General features: G+C 41.5%; 1 protein-coding gene across 2 annotated transcripts; it reads left to right on the plus strand.

The window, feature by feature from the left end:
* The first annotated feature begins 2,914 nt into the window (after positions 1-2,914).
* arsj (arylsulfatase family, member J) lies at positions 2,915-21,004 on the plus strand. Of its 2 annotated transcripts, XM_030723274.1 has the most exons (3): positions 2,915-3,336; positions 3,698-3,954; positions 18,984-21,004. In XM_030723274.1, the coding sequence occupies exons 2-3, from the start codon at positions 3,713-3,715 to the stop codon at positions 20,380-20,382; spliced, it is 1,641 nt and encodes a 546-aa protein (XP_030579134.1). In that variant the 5' UTR covers positions 2,915-3,336; positions 3,698-3,712; the 3' UTR covers positions 20,383-21,004. The 2 variants fall into 2 exon arrangements, with proteins under 2 accessions (XP_030579134.1, XP_030579133.1); XM_030723273.1 differs by having other exon boundaries at positions 2,915-3,954.
* Positions 21,005-21,481: the final 477 nt, after the last annotated feature.

The raw sequence follows: 21,481 nt of genomic DNA on the forward strand, positions 1-21,481 counted from the left end.
CTCTCTTTTTGGTCGCACTCACAGCAGCAGTTATTTATAAGTTTCATCTTCTTTTGCTTAGTTTGAGACAAAAATAGCAGGTGACTGAAAATACAACATTTTACAAGTTTAATCACATTAGAATGATCTTTTTTCTAGTGCCACCTCGTCTAAAAGTGACAACACTGGTGCACATTGTGCAAACGACTAAACTTAGCAGAAAAAGGGAGGATTTGTTTTTTTTGTGATTGATGATTTCTTTGTTGTAACGATGCTTCTTGGGAATGAATCCTACACACTTGGAAAGGCCCATTAAATGGAGCCACAGTTGTAAGGAAAACGCATTTGTGGGTTGAGCAGCAGAGTTGAGTTTGTGCGTTGCGCCCATGTAAAACTTGCCAAATCTTCTCTGCCAGTGCCAAACAGCTTATTCTGCTGATGACTCTTGTTCTGGGCCTCTGGTAGCCCAGGTACTGACAGTCAGGCTCGCCATCATTGGAGGCAATCTCAATGCAGCCAGATGTGGAGATGAGATTCTGCAACCAGCGGCAATCACATATCCGCAAACATAAATGTCCTCACTTTTTGTGCTAAGTGTATTTGTGCAGCCACTAAAATGTAACGCTTGCACAGGCAAAATCAAAAGCTTGTAAAACGTGTCCCACAGCCTTTAGTTTCTGACTGGTTGTCCTCGCGATCTCGGCTTCATGTGTCACACATACCCTGTATACTTATATTTCGGCACGGCAGATGGAAATGTATTTCTCCAGCTCTGTTTTTGTAATTTATATGCCTCTCCTTCAGCACCAACATATAAATCAAATGTCGGGTTTCAGGAGAGCAAATCCTGAAAGGAAAACCATTTTTTTTCCTGCTGTATTTGCTGTGGAGCTGCAGTGGAAACAGATTATTGTGTAGAAAGACAGCTGTCATTAGATTCAGTCTAACTGCAGAAAATATTATAAGAATGTCAGATGGTGACAGCCAAAAATTTCATTCATTTGAAACCCCTGTTCACTGAAATACGCTTTTGATTTGTCCAGAAGCTTTTTTCATTCCATTCGTAGGGTTATAATCATCATTTTAATAAACTGAATAGGCAGAATAATTAGCTGGGTTTGTTCATTAGCAGTAGGGTTGATGAGCGGCACGTAAATCCCTGTTTCAGCTTACAGCAAATACAGAAAAATAATGTTATCAGAACAAGTAGATGATGAATCTGACTCCACTAAAGCACAGCAGAGATGGCTACAGGTAGACTGAACAGAAGCACTCAAGACTGGGGCTATCACAATCTCAGAGTCTCACTTTATGATTATCATACTTAAAACAAAATCACTATAATGATATTATTGCAGTATTTATGGAAAATCTGGGGGAAAAAATAGCAATAATGCTGTTAGATTCATCCATAAATTAGCTTCCTGTGGCTTCAATTTCAACTCAAAATTGTCTTGTTTGGAGTCAAAAAGCAGACTCAAAAGACCCATAGCTGTTTCACAGTTTTTACTGAAAAGCAAGAGTTAACTGGGACAGAATGAGTGGCTCAGGGTGGAGGACTCACAACAGGAATTCAACTGCGATCTTAAAAGATATCTGACTACTATGACGAAGGCAAATGTTGAAGTACTGATTCGACTTCTTTACTCAAGTGGAAGTGAAGAAGTACAGGTTCAAGTATGAAAATTAAAAACAAGCTCTTTGGAGGACATTTCTACTAGATTTGAACCTCATTATTAATACAATAATAAAACAATATTAACAGTCAGGAGCTGAAGTGGGATTCAGGAGGTGTGAGAATCCTAACATAGGTTGCTGTGGTGTTGTGTGGGCAAAAGAATCACTTACAAATAAGTCACAATAGTTTGCGTTGTGACTAGATTTTGTGTGATCAGCTGACCTGTGCTGCTTCTCTTTGTGGATTTATCCATCTAATTTCAACAACATGTTACACAAGCCATCATCACTGATTTCCACCCCTACACAGTATAAAGCCAGTTTAAAGGTGGAGTTCAGTGAAATTTAAATTTGTGTGTTGGCCTGTTACACTGCCCATGAACGCCACAGCCAATCCAACAATCTGCGTTACTGGAAACTTCAACACACAGCTGCAAACTAACCAGTGTACCTAAACTGCCCAGCATTTAGTGAGCAGACACACAATCTGTTCACTAAACAGTCCTTACCTACTGAATACTGATCTAGGCAGATCCTCACAGACTTCGGTGTGGTGCTACAGCACAAGCACAAGTGATCAGATGTATTGCATCAAAATGAAAGTTGCAACCGGTGTTTGCTGTGCGTGCATGAACTCGCTGCAACTAGAACAGCCTCAGAGCTTTTGGACCATACTTTGTTCTTTTTAGAGCTGAAACGGGCCCTTATGTAGAGTCTTTACTTTTAAAGGAGTGTCCTGTTTTATTTTAACCTGGTGTAATTCTGATACTGTGAACTCCACCTGCGGTGGAGGAGATTACAGATGAGTCACTTAAAGCAATGAATGAACAGAGTTGATCGGGGCAGTTTGCATTACGTGTAAGTTATTTTAAATAACTGTTTTCAAGTATGAGCAAATATAAACACAGTTGCGTGCTGAGCCTTCAGTTAAGCCATCTTGGTCATTAAAACACCATCTTTATCAAAGTCTCAGAATCCACAGCCAAAAACACTCTTATCCATCCTGCTGTCTGTGCCTTAATCTTCCATGTCTCACAATATTTATTGAAATGGTTCTTCCAGGGGGGCGTTTTGTGTTTCTCCTCAGTCAGACTGAAAAAACTAATGTGTAAAATCATTCATGTCACGTTTTGAAAACTCTCACCCAGATAAACGCCATTAATGTGCAGCTATTTGTTTTTATGATGTCACCGGTCTGATGAGCACGCCTTTAACGCTGACGCTCTGTGAGCAGAAACTCACCGTTTCAGCAGAACAATCTAAAATCAGCCTTTCCAAATACGCACGCCGCTCAATAGCAAAGCTACGAATCAATAACAGCTTTTACTGAAACAGTGCAGGGGGACTTTAATTAATCACTAAAGATCTGAGCACTAGGATCATAACTTTATTAGCTGCAGCTACACGTTGCTGCAGTGTCACCAAAGGGGCGTAAAAATCGGCTGCGCGCCGCTCCTGAACGTCTCCTGATTACGAGCTGCGCTGGGAGCTGCAGACAGTGGAGGACTTCGGCAGGGACCTGCCGTGTGGAGTCCTCACAGCCCTATGAGCCTGGAAACACCGCTGCTGGGTCAAAGGATGGGGAACGTCCGCAGTGAACCGGTTGTTACGCTGCGCGTTTGCTCTGGAAGTCCTGCGCGTCTTCTGACAAAAACTCCACAGCCGGAAGAATGACTAAAGGTGTGCTGTGACAAACCTCTGCATGACTTTCTGTTTTTTTTGTTTTTGTTTTTTTTTATCATGTTCAGAACATTTCCGTTATGTAGTGTGCGGTAAAAGGAAACAACAGCTGCGCCAGATGCGTTTGTTTTTGGGACCTTTCCTCAAATCCCGAAGCTCTTGGAGGATTGTTGGGTCGGAGGGAAAGACTGAACCCGATTTCCAAGTGTTGCTGCTCCCCCTGAACATGTGCAAAACGTCGCCGCCCGCGCACACAGTCATATGGACCAACAGTAACCGCTGGCCCGGGTCTAAATCTGCCTGAAACATGCTTATCTTGTGGGTGCCGGTGAGTTTATTCTTCGGTTTTATCATTTCGCAGACGTGGAGCGTTCAGATGTCGTGGGAAAAATGGAACGCCGAGCTGCACAGCCAAAGGAATGAGTTTGAGAAGTCGAGCACTCAGCCGCACATCGTTTTTATCCTGGTGGATGATCAAGGCTTCCGGGATGTCGGGTACCACGGCTCCGAGATCAAAACCCCGACCTTGGACCAGCTGGCAGCGCAGGGAGTCAAACTGGAGAATTACTACGTCCAGCCGCTCTGCAGCCCGTCCAGGAGCCAACTCATGACCGGCAGGTAGAGTGCATCAGAGACCGTACTCTCACTTTGTAGTCACCATCGCCATGGAGTTTAGAGGATAAACTATAGAGGTCCAGGTAGACCAAGGGCAAGTTTGATCAGAAATAAATGCACAATATGAAACGATATTCAGGCTCATGCGCAGTCCTGTGCCCCTATACAGATGCGTTACAGGAAAAGCACTGAAAATTGCTTTGTATTGAGTAATAGTTTTGCACAGTGTTGGTACATATATTTATACTCTTTACATAAGAAAGGATAATATTTAATTAATACAAAATATGTAACTAATTGCAGTGTAGCTTTATCCATAATAATACAGCATCATATTTTAGTGGATTTATATTTTAAAATCTGTAGAGCAATATTTGTGTCCAAATTATAGTAGATCAGAAGTAGAAAGCAGCATAAGAGAAATACTTAAAGTACATCATACTCAAGAATAAGTACATTCAAGCATATTATAATTGTACGCACATAAAGTACTTAAGTTACATTCATGCACTGGCCTGATGCATGCTCTCATCCAATAGCATGGTGATGGTAAGATTAGGGAGCACTCAACTTTCAGATGGTGCTGTGCCACCTCATCTCCCCTCCTGTGCACACTTCTGTATTTCTCTTCACTCCAAAGTGAAGTAAAGTGCCTCCAAGTACAAGATGTAAAGAATCTGGTGACATAAAGCTTTTATTTCCATCCATCCATCCATTTTCTTCCGCTTATCCAATTCAGGGGGCCTGGAGCCTATCCGAGCTGCCATAGGGTGAGAGGCGGATAGGTCGCCAGTCTGTCGCAGGTCTAACACAGAGAGACAGACAACCATTCACACCCACAGGCATTTTAGACTCACCAGATAACCTAACCCCACTAATTGCATGTCTTTGGACTGCGAGAGGAAGCCAGAGTATGTGGAGAGAACCACGCAAACACGGGGAGAACATGCACACAGAAGGGCCCCGACCAGATGGTGGATTAGTACCCAGGGCTGTGAGGCAACAATGCTAACCACCACTACCATGCTGCCCCCTTTTATTTCTAAACATTTTCAAATTTACAAAGAACACAAGATATGAGACAACATGAGAAAGTTCATCAAACTAGATGCAAACCAAATAAGTAGAGCTTTAAAGATCGACAGGATACCAGGAATAAATAAATGGTTTGGTGTTGGAATTGTAAGTCTCATTAATGCTTAACTTCATTACTGCTTAACTATAACATTTATTCAGGCTTTCCTCCAGAAAATTGGTTAGTAGATTTAACTATTGCTGTCTTTACATTTATACACTTCTAAAAGCTTCTTTTTTTTTTTTTCCCAACATCACAATGTTGTCCTCTAATTTATACTGCAAAGTGAATCACCATCGATTTCCTTTGGATCCTCGTAAATCTCAGAGGTGGAACTTATGGTTGTGCTATGAGCCACACAGCAGAAATTAAAGCTATTAGCACCTCAGATCTTTGACCAAAATGGATACTAGCATGCTAATCACAGCCTTTAATTTAGTGCTTGAAGACACATGGACTGAGTTTTAAAAATATGTGTTTTACAAGAAAAACACCTTTTCACGACAGGATGACATCTGCCCATATGTCATCAGACATACTCGCTGATCTCATCCTGTTTTTAATGAACTTAACAGATGGTACCACAGACTGGAGTTGTTTGTCCAAAGGTCCCTGTCAACATCTCTGCAAACCTAATTACAAAAGGGTGTTGGTGGTAAACATGGTTGGCAGAGGAGCCTGCAAACAACAACTCCTTGTGCGTTTCTTGTCAGGCTTCATATGCTTTAATTTCTCAAACTATTTCATCAATTCATGTGCGTCAGGCAAATGAAAAGCGCAACAGCTGGGTGAGCCAACACTGTTGTCAAGTTGCACAGCAGGTTGTTGGTCTCTTGTGATTAATTAAGTCAAATCAAACCCCCTTTTCTGCCAAAAGTCAGAGAGTGGAGGCAGTATTAGGCTGAAGGTGGAAAATCAGCGTAAAGAGATGGTAATTCCTTTCTTTATCAGGCAAGTGTGGTCCTGTGTGACAAGCATGTTGATTGGTTCAGTCAAATCTGGTCATAAGAAGTTCAGGAATGGAGACAGACCTATAGTTCCAGCTTAAAACCTTAAATAATCACATTTGACTTGTAATGTATCATCATTGGGGGACATATTGGTGCAGTGGTGAGCTGTTGCCTTCTTTGTTCGCCCTGCCCCTTCTGTTTGGCGTTAGCGTGTTCTCCCTGTGCCTGTGTGTGTGTTTCCTCGGGGTACTACATCTTCTTCCGAAGACAGGTATATTAGGCTAATTGGTGATTCTAAATTTGCTGTAACAAATAAACAATGCAAAAATGGACGCCTGACTTACAGCCCAAAACAACCAGGTTAGCAGATTACGGGAAGTGTAATTTTTAAGCTATAAGTCTCTCCTGAGTGGGAGCCACTTTGTCAGACAGCAATGTCCCCTTTCAGAGAAAAAGTTGGTGTATGAGCCTTAAGATTTTTTTTGTCAAATGCTTCCAAATTAGGTAGCAGCAGCATTGCCTTAGCAATAACTAAGCGTTTCAGTGGAGGATCAGCTGTGGTCTGGCTTTGGAGTTCTCTTGTCATGTTTTACATCAGATTGATGGGCATCCAAGACAATAATGAGAAAAGTGTAGCGACCCTTTTTGCTGCTCTGTTCGCCAAGTGGAGCCGCGACCTTAACACCCGTGGAGGTGTGGGATCAGTTATGGTTTGAGTGAAAGAAAGGCATCCCTCCTTGTACTGGCATTAAAACATCAGCTGCCTGTGTCGGCTGGATGCTCATAAAAGCTCAGACAAAGTTATTTCAAGTCTCAGTGGTGTACTTGCAGAGACTTGTTAGGACAAATATCAGAGTCACTAAAGGACTAAATCCAAAACAAAAGAGCTGCTTAAGATCCTGATTGAGTTTTCACTGGCTGTTTACAGTAGTTACCTTGGCAGCCACCTGCCTCTGAACCCAGCTTCATGGTCACTGTGTGTACTCGGATTATATATTACGGCTTTATTTTATTTCTATGTTAGTTTTCTCCATAATCACACCGATGGACAGTTTGTCTGCGGGGTTAAAATCAAACTTTGCTGAGGCAGGTTGTCTCTGGATAATGCTTCTGTTAGTTTGAACAAGAATATTATTGTGGGTCTGGACTGGTTTTAAAGAAATCTGGATAAAATCAAGACTGTTTTGCCCTTGACAATGTCTCTCAGGTCTTTCACCCACCCACATAATGATAACAAGAATCACGTGTTTACTTGAATCTTATAATATGTTCCAGAGTGTGATATAGCTTTGTTATTACGTAGATAAACATCTGTGAGTTGTTATAATGGATTTGCTCATTTGGGTGGAGTAACTACAGAGGGATAAAGTTGATGAGCCATACCATGGAGATATAGGAAAGAGCTGTTGAAGCTAGGCTGAGAAGAGAGGTGACGATCAACAAGCTTCGTGCCAAGAAATGGCACTACGATGCAATTTTTAGTTAGAGTGTTAATGGAGAAGTACCGAAGAGATTAAAGTAATTGGACTGTGTCTTTGTGGATCTGGAGAAAGCAGATGAGGTGGCTGTAACTCAGAGGGCAGAGCAGGTCACCTACTAATCAGAAGGGTGATGGTTCAATCCCTGCATGCCAAAGGAAGATGTAAGATACTGAACCCCAAGTTGCTCTCTGATGAGTTCATCAGAGTGTGAATGTTAGAAAGCACTTAGGCAGAGAAGTATGTGAGGCTGGCGTAACACATGTAACGAGGACAGACAGACAGTGGTGAAGTGTGTGGTAGGAGAGACAGACGGGTTAAAGGTGGGGGTGGGATTACATCAAGGATCGGCTCTAAACCACTTCTTATTTGCAAGGGTCAGGCTGACAGATGAGGTCAGGCAGGGGTGTCTGTGTGCTATGATGTTCACAGAGAGCATTGTGATCTGTAGTGAGAGCAGGGAGTAGGTGGAAGAGATGGAGCTATGCTCTGGAAAGAAGGGGAATGAAAGTGAGTAGAAGCAACATATAATTCGTGTGTGTGTGACTGTGAGGGAGACGAGTGTGTCAGCAAAGCTGCAAGGAGTAGGAGGAAAAGAGGAAGACCACAAAGAAGATTCAAGCATGAAATGAAGGAGGACATGCAGTGGATTGGTGTGACGGAGGAGGATGCTGGGGATAGGGTGACATGGAGGCAGATGCTGTGGTGACACCTAACGGGATCAGCTGAAAAAGTAGAAGGGTATGGACGGTTAAATAGGGACTTCTTGAACACATTTTCAATAGTGTGGCAGATGGTTTCTGGGGGTTCTGTAGCTCTGAATCTGTAGCATGGGAAGGACCAGCAGGATATATTTCATGCACTGCTTAGATGCAGATTTTTGTCAGAAGATATATGGGAAAGTGGTCTCTTTGTTAAAATAACAATAATAAGGCCACAAAAAAATCAACAGAGTTTAGACCTGGCAGATTTATAGAAGTCAGCACAGCTGCCATTGGAACCACTGCAAAGCACTTAAACCTCCCCATAATAGGAGCCTGACAATGGATATCCATGCTCTCTGCCGCCAGGAAACTAAAGGCATCAGAAAAATTTCAGTCCCGTCTGGTGTCCTTTAAGCTACACCGATAGGATTAGAGGCTTAAAGGAGCATTCACTGTCAGATTGTGAATTGTGCTTTCCTGTTTCAAGAACGTATACATGACCAGGGAAAACAATATTGCTAAAAATCTTTCCACTTGTTTGTTGATCATGGATGTATTTTGTAATTGTTGTGAATATTTTGTTTTAAACTATTCCAACATCTTGGTGCCTAAACCCAGGAGGGTCGACTTTGACAAAACTGATAGCTAACTCTAGCCGCAGAGATGGCCAGGCATGTCAAATGGATTTGAAGAAAGCAGGGAACAATCTGCGTGAAATGCTATCTGAGACAGAGACTGAAAGCACTCAATCTCTGGAATGTCAAGGAATATGAAGACCGTATTCTCACATGGAAAGCTCACCCCAGCAGACTAATTCTGAAGGCATGCAAATCTACAAGTGTGCAGAGGAGTGATGCAAGGTCAAGTTCACTCAGATCATCAGACAAACTCTTAAATTGTCTAAGTTGCTGGCTGAGAAATATGGTGGAGAAATAAACCAGTAACAAGAATTCTGGTCTCAACATGAAACAGCGCTTCATGGCAACAATGCACTGAGATCCTATCTGAACATCAGCAAGAGCTTACACTAAGTGATGGTAATTATAATGCAGCAACAGAACTTCTTCGGAACAGTTCTGGAAGAAAAGAAGTTATCAGTGCAAATCCAAATAACTGAATCTGATCCCAGTGAAAATGCCATCAGATGCCGTAGCTCTCAGACACCTCTACGATGAGTTTGAAATACAGAGTCACAGTCTGCAGTCCTTCACAGTGATACGTATGGCTGTTTGCAGGTCCAGGTCTACTACAGCTCATACCAAAAGACGCAGCACAACCCTAGACATGGAGCTCAGACTGCAGTGGTGAGTGGAACGTACTTGAGCTTATTCAGTTCCTCCAAAATGAAGTCCAAAGCAAAGACAGAGCATTTCAGCTTACCAACCGGGTAATGCACAAAGGGGCTTTCAACAAAATAACAGACCGGTTAGAAATACATCTCCACTTCGTGAAAACAAACCCAGATAAATGCAGTGTGCCCTCAGCAGACACACTGCACTCAGCAAATAGTGTTTCTCAGACCTGCATATGTTGTGACAGTACAAACCATAAACGAGCACGTTATCCAGAACATTCTGTGACTGCGCGCAAAGAGAAACAGAGAAACTGGAAAGGTGTGGCGTTTCTCCTGGTCCAAAGCACACAGCAAAATTCTGCAGAGTTGAAGGCGTTTCATGTGCACCGACGTAACCTGCCAGTTTGTGGCCAAGCTTACTTCACGTAAAGGCACACAGTCACAGTAGCCGTGAGGATGCTTTGATGGTTTCTGTATCCAGCACAGTAAAACTGAAGGCCAACATCCAGAACATCATGCTGATTCAGACCTTCGAGGCCTGGGTAGAGGATACTGAGGTCCCTTGTGTGTTCACACTTCTCCAGGAAGTGTGCTGTAAGAGGTGTTTAAACTGCTGATGGTGATTATTTAGTGTTACTGTGAAGGGTGCTGACAGGAAGTGATTTTTTTTTTTAAGGTGGGCCAGAAAAATTCTGAATAAGAATGTCATCCTAAGATCCTGCTTACACCCTCAAAAATCTTTTTTTTCCCCTTCTCATCCTTCTGTTCTGTTCACGGTGCAGATTTCTGTAAAGCTGCAGATGTGATACTTCTATTTTCTCAACAAATACATTAAAAAAAAAACCCGCTTCTATGCAGTTTGGATCACAGTGTGTTTTGACAGCTAAATGTAGAGTTGCAGAGAGAGGGAAAAAAGTGTTAATGCGTCATAATTTTATTCTCAGAGATGGAAAAAGATTAGCAAAAACTAGACTAGGACAGGAGAGAAAGTTAAGAGATTAATTTAAAAGATAAGGATTGCTTAGGAAGTGACATTTGATAAACTGGAAATTTAAATCTTACATAATGTTCAAGTTAAATTTTTTTATTTAAATATCGAATCTTAATATTTTCTTGTGTAACATCTTGAAAAACTTGTTATCCAAAGGTTGCATGAAAATACCAGATAGTTTGGTATAGTTTACAGGCTAAACTGATTGCTGTGTAGTATTATGGTGAAGTTTTCAGTAATGTTGGACTGGTGCAGAGCAGGCTGTGGTGTTTATGGTCATTGTTAACTTACATTAAGGGTATCAAAGATCAATTTAAATTTATGTTAATGATGCTGATTTGATTTACTCAGTGAATCCCCAGCATTATACAGTCTAGGGGTTGGAAATCAGCCATGATGTGGCATCAGCTTATATTTAGTTGGCTAAATCCACAAATAGCAGAGCAGCAGCACTGCAGCCCAGCTGATCACAGCCTATAAAACACATCTACTAGAGCCCACGATATGATTTTTTTTTCTTTTTTTTTGCAAGTGATTGTTCTCTCCATTATGCACCACTAAACAGAATCTAGAGTTCTCCCACATGCTAAATCCCACGTTAACCCTTGAGGATGCATCATAGTTTCATTAGCAAAACTCCCCCACTTTAATGTTTATGACGTAGAGTAAAAGAAACAAGCCTTTTCGCCCCAGATGTTTTCTAATAAGTCAATGGAGAAAACTTGAAAAACTGCTTTTTGGACATACTTTCAACGATGTGGGATAGGAGGCTGATCAAAACATGTTATTCCATCTGAAAGTTCCCCTTTTTACCTGCACTTTAATACCAGGCTCATCCTTTAGCTGTGATTCATTCTGGCTCAGAATCATTTTCTGTTATAGTAAAAAAAAAATTTAACATTCACAAGATGTTAAATTTGAGGTACTATTTACTCAGGGAATTAAAAACATGGTAGTGCTAAGTGAGAGACCACTGTACATGCACAGAGGTGTGGCTCGCAAGTTTAACTTTGACCTTTGCTGATGTAATGACATCAATGATAATGATGTAATGATAACATGCCCAATGTTAATAAGATGCTCAGATGCTTTGTATTGTGGGTAAAGACCCTACAATAATACAGAGAAAACCCAACAGTCAAAACGACCCCCTATGAGCAGCACTTGGTGACAGTGGAAAGGAAAAACTCCCTTTAAACAGGAAGAAACCTCCAGCAGACCCAGGCTCAGGGAGGGGCAGTCATCTGCCACGACCGGTTGGGCTGAGGGGAGAGAAAAGACATGCTGTGGAAGAGAGCCAGAAGATTAATAACAATTAATGATTAAATGCAGAGTGGAGTATAAACAAAGTAAACAAGGTGAATAAAAAGAAACAGTGCATTATGGGAACCCCCCAGCAGCCTAGGCCTATAGAAGCATAACTAAGGGGTGGTTCAGGGTCACCTGATCCAGCCCTAACTATAAGCTTTATCATAAAGGAAAGTTTTAAGCCTAATCTTAAAAATAGAGAGGGTGTCTGTCTCCCGAATCCAAGCTGGAAGCTGGTTCCACAGAAGAGGAGCCTAAAAGCTGAAGGCTCTGCCTCCCATTCTACTCTTAAGTATCCGAGGAACCACAAGTAAGCCAGCAGTCTGAGAGTGAAGTGCTCTGTTGGGGTGATATGGGACTATGAGGTCTTTGAGATAAGATGGGGCCTGATTATTCAAGACCTTGTAGGTGAGGAGAAGAATTTTAAATTCTATTGTAGATTTAACAGGGAGCCAATGAAGAGAAGCCAATATGGGAGAAATATGCTCTCTCTTTCTAGTCCCTGTCAGTACTCTAGCTGCAGCATTTTGGATCAGCTGAAGACTTTTTAGGGAACTTTTAGGACAGCCTGATAATAATGAATTACAATAGTCCACCCTAGAAGTAATAAATGCATGAATTAGCTTTTCAGCATCACTCTGAGAAAGGATGTTTCTAATTTTAGAAATATTACGCAAATGCAAAAAAGCGGTCCTACATATTTGTTTAATATGTGCATTGAAGGACAAATCCTGGTCAACATGTGCTGTTGCTGTTTACACCAAGAACCACAAGATCTCCAAGATCACTCAGCTCTACGTTTCAGCCAGTGATGGTGGTCGATGGCAAGGCTGACAGGATGTTTTGAATCCATCAACACAGTCCAAGGAACCAAGGCCCATCACAGCTTTGCTCCAATCAAACAAAGTAGGTTAAATGGTAAATATCGATGGACTGGTCTGGTGAAAGAAAGACAGCAGATCAGCAATATTAAAACACCATCAGTGCCACAGGTTAACGCTGGTCAGGGTATGGCTGTGGTTTGTGGCAGTGCCTGGTATGTAGCAATTTTTCTAGATTTTGGAAACAAAGACATCCATGTTTTGGAACAAAGACTATGTATTATCAAAGTACAAACTGACAAAACAATAGCCGCATGGGGCTATGGTAACTATAGTATTTTGAACAGCTGAATTATACTAAACACCATGACTTTTGCTAGATGTAAAAGATAAGAACGAGCTCTTGTTTCAACAAAAATGAATTTTCCTTGTAATGACCTAGCAATGTTTTCTGATGTGGGAGGTGACATTTCAGTACTTCCAAGAGTCAGCTGAGATAGGCAACAAAAGACCAAGGAAGAGGTAGAGCCGCAGAGATACCGAGGAAATGAACAAAAAGGCTGCTGAAAGGAAGATGTAAGTCAGATGAACTCCTTGAGGGCTGGCTCTGATTAAATGCAGAGCACTGGGTTGACGCTGCTTATTTGAGCCATATGTGTGGAGAATGTTGTGCAGAAACATGAGGAAAAGCTCCCAGCTTGGGCAGCTGGTCTGCCTGGGAACCTCCCCAACCTCAATGGTTAGAGCAGTAGCCAGTGCACTTGTCATGTGAGACCTTAGCGATTGCTGGGACTCTGATTCAAGTTTAATGGCGTGTGTGATTTGTTGGCTTTGTGGCTCAGTGGTTGTTTAAATAAACCAGAGAGATAGTGTGATTATAGCTGTGTTTAAAAGCACAACTCTGCATTTTACTGGGGGGAATACAACAATACTCTTTACACGATAAACATGGAAGCGAGCGGCTCTCTGCTGGAAGCATTTTTCTGCCTATATGAGTCTTGAGCCCAGGCTAGATAAAGAAACCAGACCTCAGAGCTTTAGCTCCGGGGCTCTGGCTGCCCGTTCATGACCTGCTGGGCTCGAGAGAGCAGTAATTACTGCAGTCATTATTTAAGTCCTTATATGTACTAAAGACCTTGAAATGTCCTTGAGGTGCTCCAAAACCAAGTCAAATGGTATTTACCCTGTGAATCCCCGTGCATGTCAAAGAGAAACAGCATAGACATTCTTGGAGAGTCTTTGCTTTCACTTTGTGGCATTTTCCATTGAGACTTCAAGCTGGTTTTACTGATTTGTGGAGCGATCACAGGCTGCACTTAGCATGACATTCCCGTTACACGCCTCTAACATTTTGATATGTGAACACCACCAAACCTGCAAGAGCTGCTTTTACGGCTCTTTAGGTGTCGAGTCTTAATGTTTAAATAGATTTGCATATATTTGCTCCACATTCTTGGTCTTTCCGTTCACCTTCTAGGCTGTGTCATCCAGTTTTCACTTTTGTTCTGTTGGCATTGATGCAAAACTCCTTGACAAATAAAAATAAATAAATAAAAGGCAGAAGGGGAAGAACAAGCTTTGTTTGAATGGAAAGAATTCAGAAGGAAATTGGAGATAATGGAAAGTATCGTGTCCAAGTCGGTTTTTAACAATGCTAAAATTACTATATTTAACTTGGGGAAACTATTACAAGACTAGTGAGAGCAAGGCTTTTTATGTTCTCTTTTCACTGAGGTAATTATGTAATATGTGTACTTTTTTCAGTAGATGGAGTAAACAAGCTTCTTTGTCTTTTTCTGAAGATTCCCATGACGTCTCCTTATTGATGTCATCATACCCATAAACACCCGTTACCTTTATTATATTATTTCCCCTCATTCTCATCACTTAGCTGACTGCATTCACATCACAGTGCCTAATGACAGAACAACAACGCCTCCTGTGTCCCCCACTGGGACTTTACTGTTTAACAGATTTATTAGCCCACCCGTCATACAAACAAGAAAAGACAAATATTTTAGAAATCTGGGAAAAACTCATTTATTAGGAAAATAAACTGAATTCACATTTTTATACCCACATTTGAGCCGGCACACTGGAGAAGTCAGAAATTAATCAAGCATAACATTCAACCGCTAAAAAAAAATGTTTCTGTTCAGGAATGCAAATAAGTAGCTGTAATTTGGCGACTTAATCAGAGAACAATAATGTGCTTTACATTTTTTCTGCTTTTTTGTAAAACTGTAAATTTGAAAATTCATGGATAACAGCAATAATTATATTTTAGCATTAAAAATATTTTGATTAAAGGCCTTGGGCGTGCTGGTGGATTAACAACTACAGAAACACTACAATACTGCTAATAAACCTCACCTTAGGTGCTGGTCTAATAAATCTCCTAAGCACTGAATGTAGCTAGATTATAGTGCTTAAACTAACCTGCCTAATATCTTGACACCCATTAGGGCTAAAATGGTTTTGAAGGTCTTGAATAATCAGGCCCCATCTTATCTCAAAGACCTCATACTTCCATATCACCCCAACAGAGCACTTCGCTCTCAGACTGCTGGCTTACTTGTGGTTCCTCGGATACTTAAGAGTAGAATGGGAGGCAGAGCCTTCAGCTTTCAGGCCCCTCTTCTGTGGAACCAGCTCCCAGCTTGGATTCAGGAGACAGACACCCTCTCTATTTTTAAGATTAGGCTTAAAACTTTCCTTTATGATCAAGCTTATAGTTAGGGCTGGATCAGGTGACCCTGAACCCTCCTTTAGTTATGCTGCTATAGACCTAGGCTGCTGGGGGGTTCCCATGATTCACTGAGTATTTAATTTAATTCATTTCTTTTTACTCTTTTTCTCTTTTTACTCATGAGTTATTTTTAATCTCTGGCTCTCTTCCACACTGTGTCTTTTGTCCTGTCTCTCTCCCCTGAGGCCCAACCAGTCTCAGCAGATGGCTGCCCCTCCCTGAGCCTGGTTCTGCTGGAGGTTTCTTCCTGTTAAAAGGGAGTTTTCCCTTCCCACTGTTGCCAAATGTGCTCGTTTTGACAAGCCCCTGTGAGTTTTGGGCTTTCCCTGTAATTATAGTAGAGTCTTTACCTTACAATATAAAGCACCTTGAGGTGACTGTTTGTTTGTTGTGATTTGGTGCTATATAAATAAAATTGAATTTAATTGACTTGAATTAAATTTTGAATTGAATTGAATTTTGGATAGACATCAAAAACAGTTTTCCCACTGCCTGCAGTGTCTTTGGACTATGGGTCTTCCTCCCATAGTCCAAAGACATACAGTTGTGCTCAAAGGTTTACATACCCCAGCAGAATTTTTGCTTTCTTGGCCTTTTTTCAGAGAATATGAATGATAACACAAAAACATCTTTTCCACTCATGGTTAGTGGTTGGGTGAAACCATTTATTGATAAACAACTGTGTTTTCTCTTTTTAAATCATAATGAGCAGTTTACCCTGTCTGGGATAGAATTACCAAGGCCCCATCCTGGAGCCAGGCCTGGGGACGGTGCTTGAGGGAGAGCACCTGGCGGCCAGGCCTAAGCCAACGGGGCCTTGCTATGTGCAGCCCAAAGAGGAGACACAGGCCCACCCTCCTGTAGGCCCACCGTCGGAGGTGCCGTAGGTGTCAGGTGCAGTGTGTGTTGAGCAGCAGCCAAGGGCAGTTGCCCTTGGTGAGAGGCGGGGGGGGCAGGGGAGGGAGTCCTTGTATCCTCTCGGCTTGCTGCCTGTATGTTGGAGTTTTTAGCAGTGGATGAGAGCATTGTTTTCCTGCACCTTCAACGGGTCCTGACTGTCATTTGCACTTTGCACTGAATGACAGTTCAGAGTACCCAGGTCCAAGGTGCAATGGTTACCAACTATTACGCCTGTGGTTTCCATACAACATAACCTAAGCTCACCGTACACTGACTGAAATGAAGGCATGTTTGATGCTTCTGTTTGACTAACGTCAATGACAATAAATATTTATGCTAAAATTTTTTTATAGAATTACTCATGGAAACATATGTTTATCCTGCTGATTTTTTTTTTCTTGCTTCTTCCACCCCTGTGATGAATCCTTTTTTAGGGCATACTTTTTGTGATCTACTTCCAAAAAAGTACAATTCAGCAAAACTGTAAAGATTTATTTTCACTCTTTCTCTCTGGTGACTGCTTAATTGCACTCCACTAACCTTAGGATGGAGTGAAGGAGGGTCAGAAAGCAGAAGCCTGCAATGAGGGAATTGGCTGTGTTAGGTCCTTGTCTTCCAGTGCCTGGCTTTCAATCAAAGCAGACGTAGGGAGATATACTGAAATAAGCTGCTTCCAAACGTCCCAGCTAATGTGCTCCTCAGAAACTGTCAAAAATAATGACAAAGTTTTCTCAGATCTTTCAATGTTCAACCACTAAATAACCAGTTTCACAGTTCACTGCCTTTAACTTATTGTGGTAGAACTTACAGTAAGAGCACTGTGAATAGATATCCTTTGAAAAACTCTGATTAGATCAGCAGTCTTAATGGATCCCACATTTTGGATGCACTTCAGATCATACATTCAAAGAATTCAAAACAACTTCAGGACATCCACTTGAACTACATCCAAAAAGAACAGAGAATAATTAAACGTTAACTCAAAATGTGGTTAACACAAGCAGAACACCAACCATGCAGCCGCATGATTAACTTCAGATTCTATTCAAGAGTCAAACAGTTTTAACTCCACTCAACCATTAAGTTACGTGCAGGCAACATACAAACGTGTCACATGAAACAGATGCTTTCAGATGATGAAATGAACATAATATAAAAAAAACAAGATACTTCTGCCACCATCTTTGCTGCTGTGGAATTCTTCCATAGATTTTGATTTAAGATTTTTTTTTCTTAATTGCCATTTGTCTCTTACAATGTCTCTGTTGATGTATTATCCATCTTTTGCTATAGAATAAAGCAATAATAGTGGTTGTGGCTACTTTTAACACATTGGAAAGCTACTCTTGATTACAAGCACATGTATAGGGATCTTTGATAATGTAAGGTTAAGCTTCCTGTAGCAGAAAATCAAAACAACCTTAATATAGAATCATTACTGGTTTGTCACTGCAGCTCACACTGTAAGTATGAATTTAGTCAAACTATGTGGCAATAAGTAATTATTGCTATGCAAGCTATTGTCACCTGAGTGGCCAGTACTGAACCATATACTGGAATGAAGGAGCAGCAATTTTTTACAATAAACTTGGTAACTACTCTCCGTTGACAGACTGTGGCTGCTGCTACTGCTAGTGGCAGTATAAAACTGGCACTAGCAGTATTTGCATTAAATTTAGCAGAGTTCACATTTCAGTCTGCTGTCCTACCCACGAGCAAACGCAGCGTAATCATCTGACACTGACAGCTTTGTCATTATTAGACGAGGGTTAGGATTTTAGCTTTGTTAGAAGGGTTTACGTGCTTATATTTTAGTACCCATCCTCCAACTATTAGAAACAAAGCAAAAAGCACATTTTCCAAAACAGCGTATCTTAGTCAGGTCTGAGGTACAAGAAACCAAGAGGATGGCTGACAAACTAAATTCTTATATTAAGTAAGCATTTCCTGAAGCAACCCTGATAATCCGTGTCCAATTTCTGCTTTTAGTACAGTACACTTTCAACTACAACAGTGCTAAGAATATACGGCAGATAGTCAAGTACACAAAAAAGAATTTGGATTTGATACGCTGCCATTCTTAGTATCTGCTACGTGATTGTTTTGTGTTCAAGAGACATTAGGTAATCATGAAGCAAACTACTTTCATTTGAGGAGGAGCTAGAAGACTTATCTAGTTCAGATGTGATATTTTACAGGATATGTCACAATAACAGTTTTGCTTTCACTTATTTTTTTTTTTTTAGGCTTATCAAAAAAGCGTTTATGGTCTGTCAAGCCTCTGGTGAGGTTTCAATTGTTGAGTAACTGATTGTGTGGTGGCATGGGACTGGGAGAGTCTTGGAACACCAGTGGGTGGAAAATGTGTGTTTTGGGTCAGAACTCATAACGATTATATAAAATTTCCTGTAGATCCAATGCAATAAGATAATTTTTTTCCAAATAGCATTAAAAGTAAAATAAATCACTCTTTTTAAAAAAAATTCCCATGCCTACCCTTTACTCCAGGTCATAGTTGAGTCTTTTGTGCTCACACACTCCACGTCTTTTCACTGCACTGCTCGACAGCTGAACATTACCCTGCGCTTGCAGCCCAATAAACTCTGTCCTGTCAGCTCAGATATGTTTGCTTTGGATGATAACTTATTTCTGTGTAATTTCCAGTACTAATATTCTCTCTGTGAGAAGTCGACCTGTTGGGGTGTGTGGGGCTGCTGTGGTTAATATATGACAGTTTATCTCTTTCTTTTTTTCTTTCTTAGGTATCAGATCCACACAGGCCTTCAACATTCCGTCATCCGAGCTACCCAGCCCAACTGCCTACCCCTGAAAAATGTCACCCTGCCCCAGAAGCTAAAGCAAGCAGGCTACTCCACCCACATGGTGGGGAAGTGGCACTTGGGTTTTTACAAACGTGACTGCCTTCCTACCCAGCGTGGCTTTGACACCTTCTTTGGCTCCCTGCTGGGAAGTGGGGACTACTACAGTCACTACAAATGTGAAGGGCCCGGTATGTGCGGCTATGATCTGTATGAAGGGGAAGAAGCAGCTTGGGAACAGGACCGCGGGTTGTACTCTACTGTGATGTTTACACGAAAGGCTATCAGTATTTTAGCCAATCACGACCCTCATAAACAACCTTTGTTTCTTTACTTGGCGTACCAGGCGGTTCATTCCCCGCTGCAAGTTCCCGCCCGCTACCTCGAGCGCTACAAGAGCATTCCAAATCTGTACCGTCGCAAATATGCTGCCATGGTTTCCTGCCTGGATGAAGCCATTCACAACCTCACATTAGCGCTAAAACACTATGGCTATTATGACAACACGGTTATTGTGTACTCCTCTGACAATGGAGGGCAGCCTTTAGCAGGTGCAAGCAACTGGCCTTTGAGGGGGAGTAAGGCCACCTACTGGGAAGGGGGCATCAGGGCAGTGGGCTTTGTTCACAGCCCCCTGTTAGTGAACAAAGGGACAAAATGTCGATCTTTGATCCACATCACTGACTGGTTCCCCACACTGGTAACCCTAGGTGAGGGAACTTTAGATGAAGACCTCAATCTAGATGGGTATGATGTTTGGGAAAGTATCAGTGAAGGCCGGCGATCACCTCGTCACGACATTCTCCATAATATTGACCCAATTTACATCAAAGCCAAGAACGGTTCCTGGAAGGCCGGGTACGGCCTATGGAACACAGCCATTCAGGCTGCTCTCCGGGTGGGCCACTGGAAGCTACTAACGGGTGTGCCCGGCTACAGTGACTGGGTGCCCCCACAGACCTTCTTGAACCAGCGGCAAACCACTCGCTTGCACAATGAACGGGTCCGCTGGGACCGGGGTAAATCCATCTGGCTGTTCAACATCACAGCTGATCCCTATGAGAGAGTGGACTTGTCTCAGAAGTACCCGCATATAGTAAAGAAGATGCTAATGCGGCTAGCGCAGTACTACAAGACTGCTGTGCCGGTATGCTACCCAGCTAAAGACCTGCGTTCTAATCCTCAGTACAACGGGGGTGTGTGGGGACCCTGGTACAAAGACGAGCGGGAGCGGCACGAAGAGGATGAGATATATAATAACTTGTTCACCAATCATTTGGGTAAAAAAAGATGGAAAAAAAAATCAAAGAACAGAAAGTCAAGAAGGAAGGTAGAAGAATAGCACATTACATGCCACATTTGTGAGTGACTTCCGTTAACATTTACTCAGGGATTGATGCTTCGTGTTTCAGGACATTTATGCTTCGATCTTAGCCATGCTAACTCCGGGTACTTTTAACTTGACTCCAGAGTATACTGTATGAAAAAAAATGCAGATGGACATTTTCAGAGTTGTTCAAGAGAACAAGGAAAAGATTGGTTATTCAAACACTACTGCTATGCCCAGACACAACTAAGACCTCATGTTAAAGACACGGGCATTTAAAGAATGTTTATTTTTCTAGATTCTGTTGCATGCTTGAACTGTTGTCACCTTCAGATTGTTTTATATAGACTGATGTCTCACATAGAGACAGTTCTCCTAGACAGTTGCCATAAAGTATGGTGACAGACAAATAAAATAAAATAAAGTTCTATTATGTTGTTGATTGAAGCACTATAGTACTGTGGAAACAGATGTGTGATTTATGTGATGTGCAAATTGATGTATGTTGGTTTTTATAAGCATAGTCTGTGTGAACTTTAAAATAATAGATGTTTCCTTTTTTCTTAGATGACACCTGATTGGTCACAAACCAAACTGAATGTGAGACAAATTAACAAAATAAAAGCCTTAGACACAAGCATTTCCTCCTGCAATATTTCAAGTTCTGTCTGCTTTTTCATGTTAATGCATCCAGATTTCACTTATTCTGATGACAAGTACTCAAGGCACTCAAAAGGTTTCTAATACGTTTTTCATATCGAGAAACTGACAGGCAGCCTCTAAGTACATTTATTTATGGAAAATACAGTAAAGTTGGATCTTAGCGGTCCATCAAGCTAGCTCACTGTTAATGACCTAATTACTTTCTTGCAGTCCATAAAAATTGCCTGCCTCATCACTTACAGTGTACTGTACAAAAAGTTGTGATCTGGAAACAAAGAGGAATGGAACTATTTGTATGATGTGAACATAACTTATCATCTATGAAGCAATATTTTTTATCCCTGTGTTGAAAAAGAAACAGTACTTATGACTGACTCGAGCTGCTCGTGAGTTTTGCTAGTCTATGGTCATATTTTATGAGCCAATTAGCTATTTTAATGACAATAAATTA

The sequence above is a fragment of the Archocentrus centrarchus genome, unplaced genomic scaffold, assembly GCF_007364275.1.
Source record: "Archocentrus centrarchus isolate MPI-CPG fArcCen1 unplaced genomic scaffold, fArcCen1 scaffold_24_ctg1, whole genome shotgun sequence".
In the NCBI taxonomy this organism is placed as follows: Eukaryota; Metazoa; Chordata; class Actinopteri; order Cichliformes; family Cichlidae; genus Archocentrus; species Archocentrus centrarchus.

Excerpts from the sequence above, each read along its gene's own strand:
- arsj (XM_030723273.1), top strand. The coding sequence starts at position 3,644 with ATGCTTATCTTGTGGGTGCCGGTGAGTTTATTCTTCGGTTTTATCATT. Across the intron at positions 3,955-18,983 it reads AGCCAACTCATGACCGGCAG|GTATCAGATCCACACAGGCC; the intron begins GTAGAGTGCATC and ends TTTCTTTCTTAG.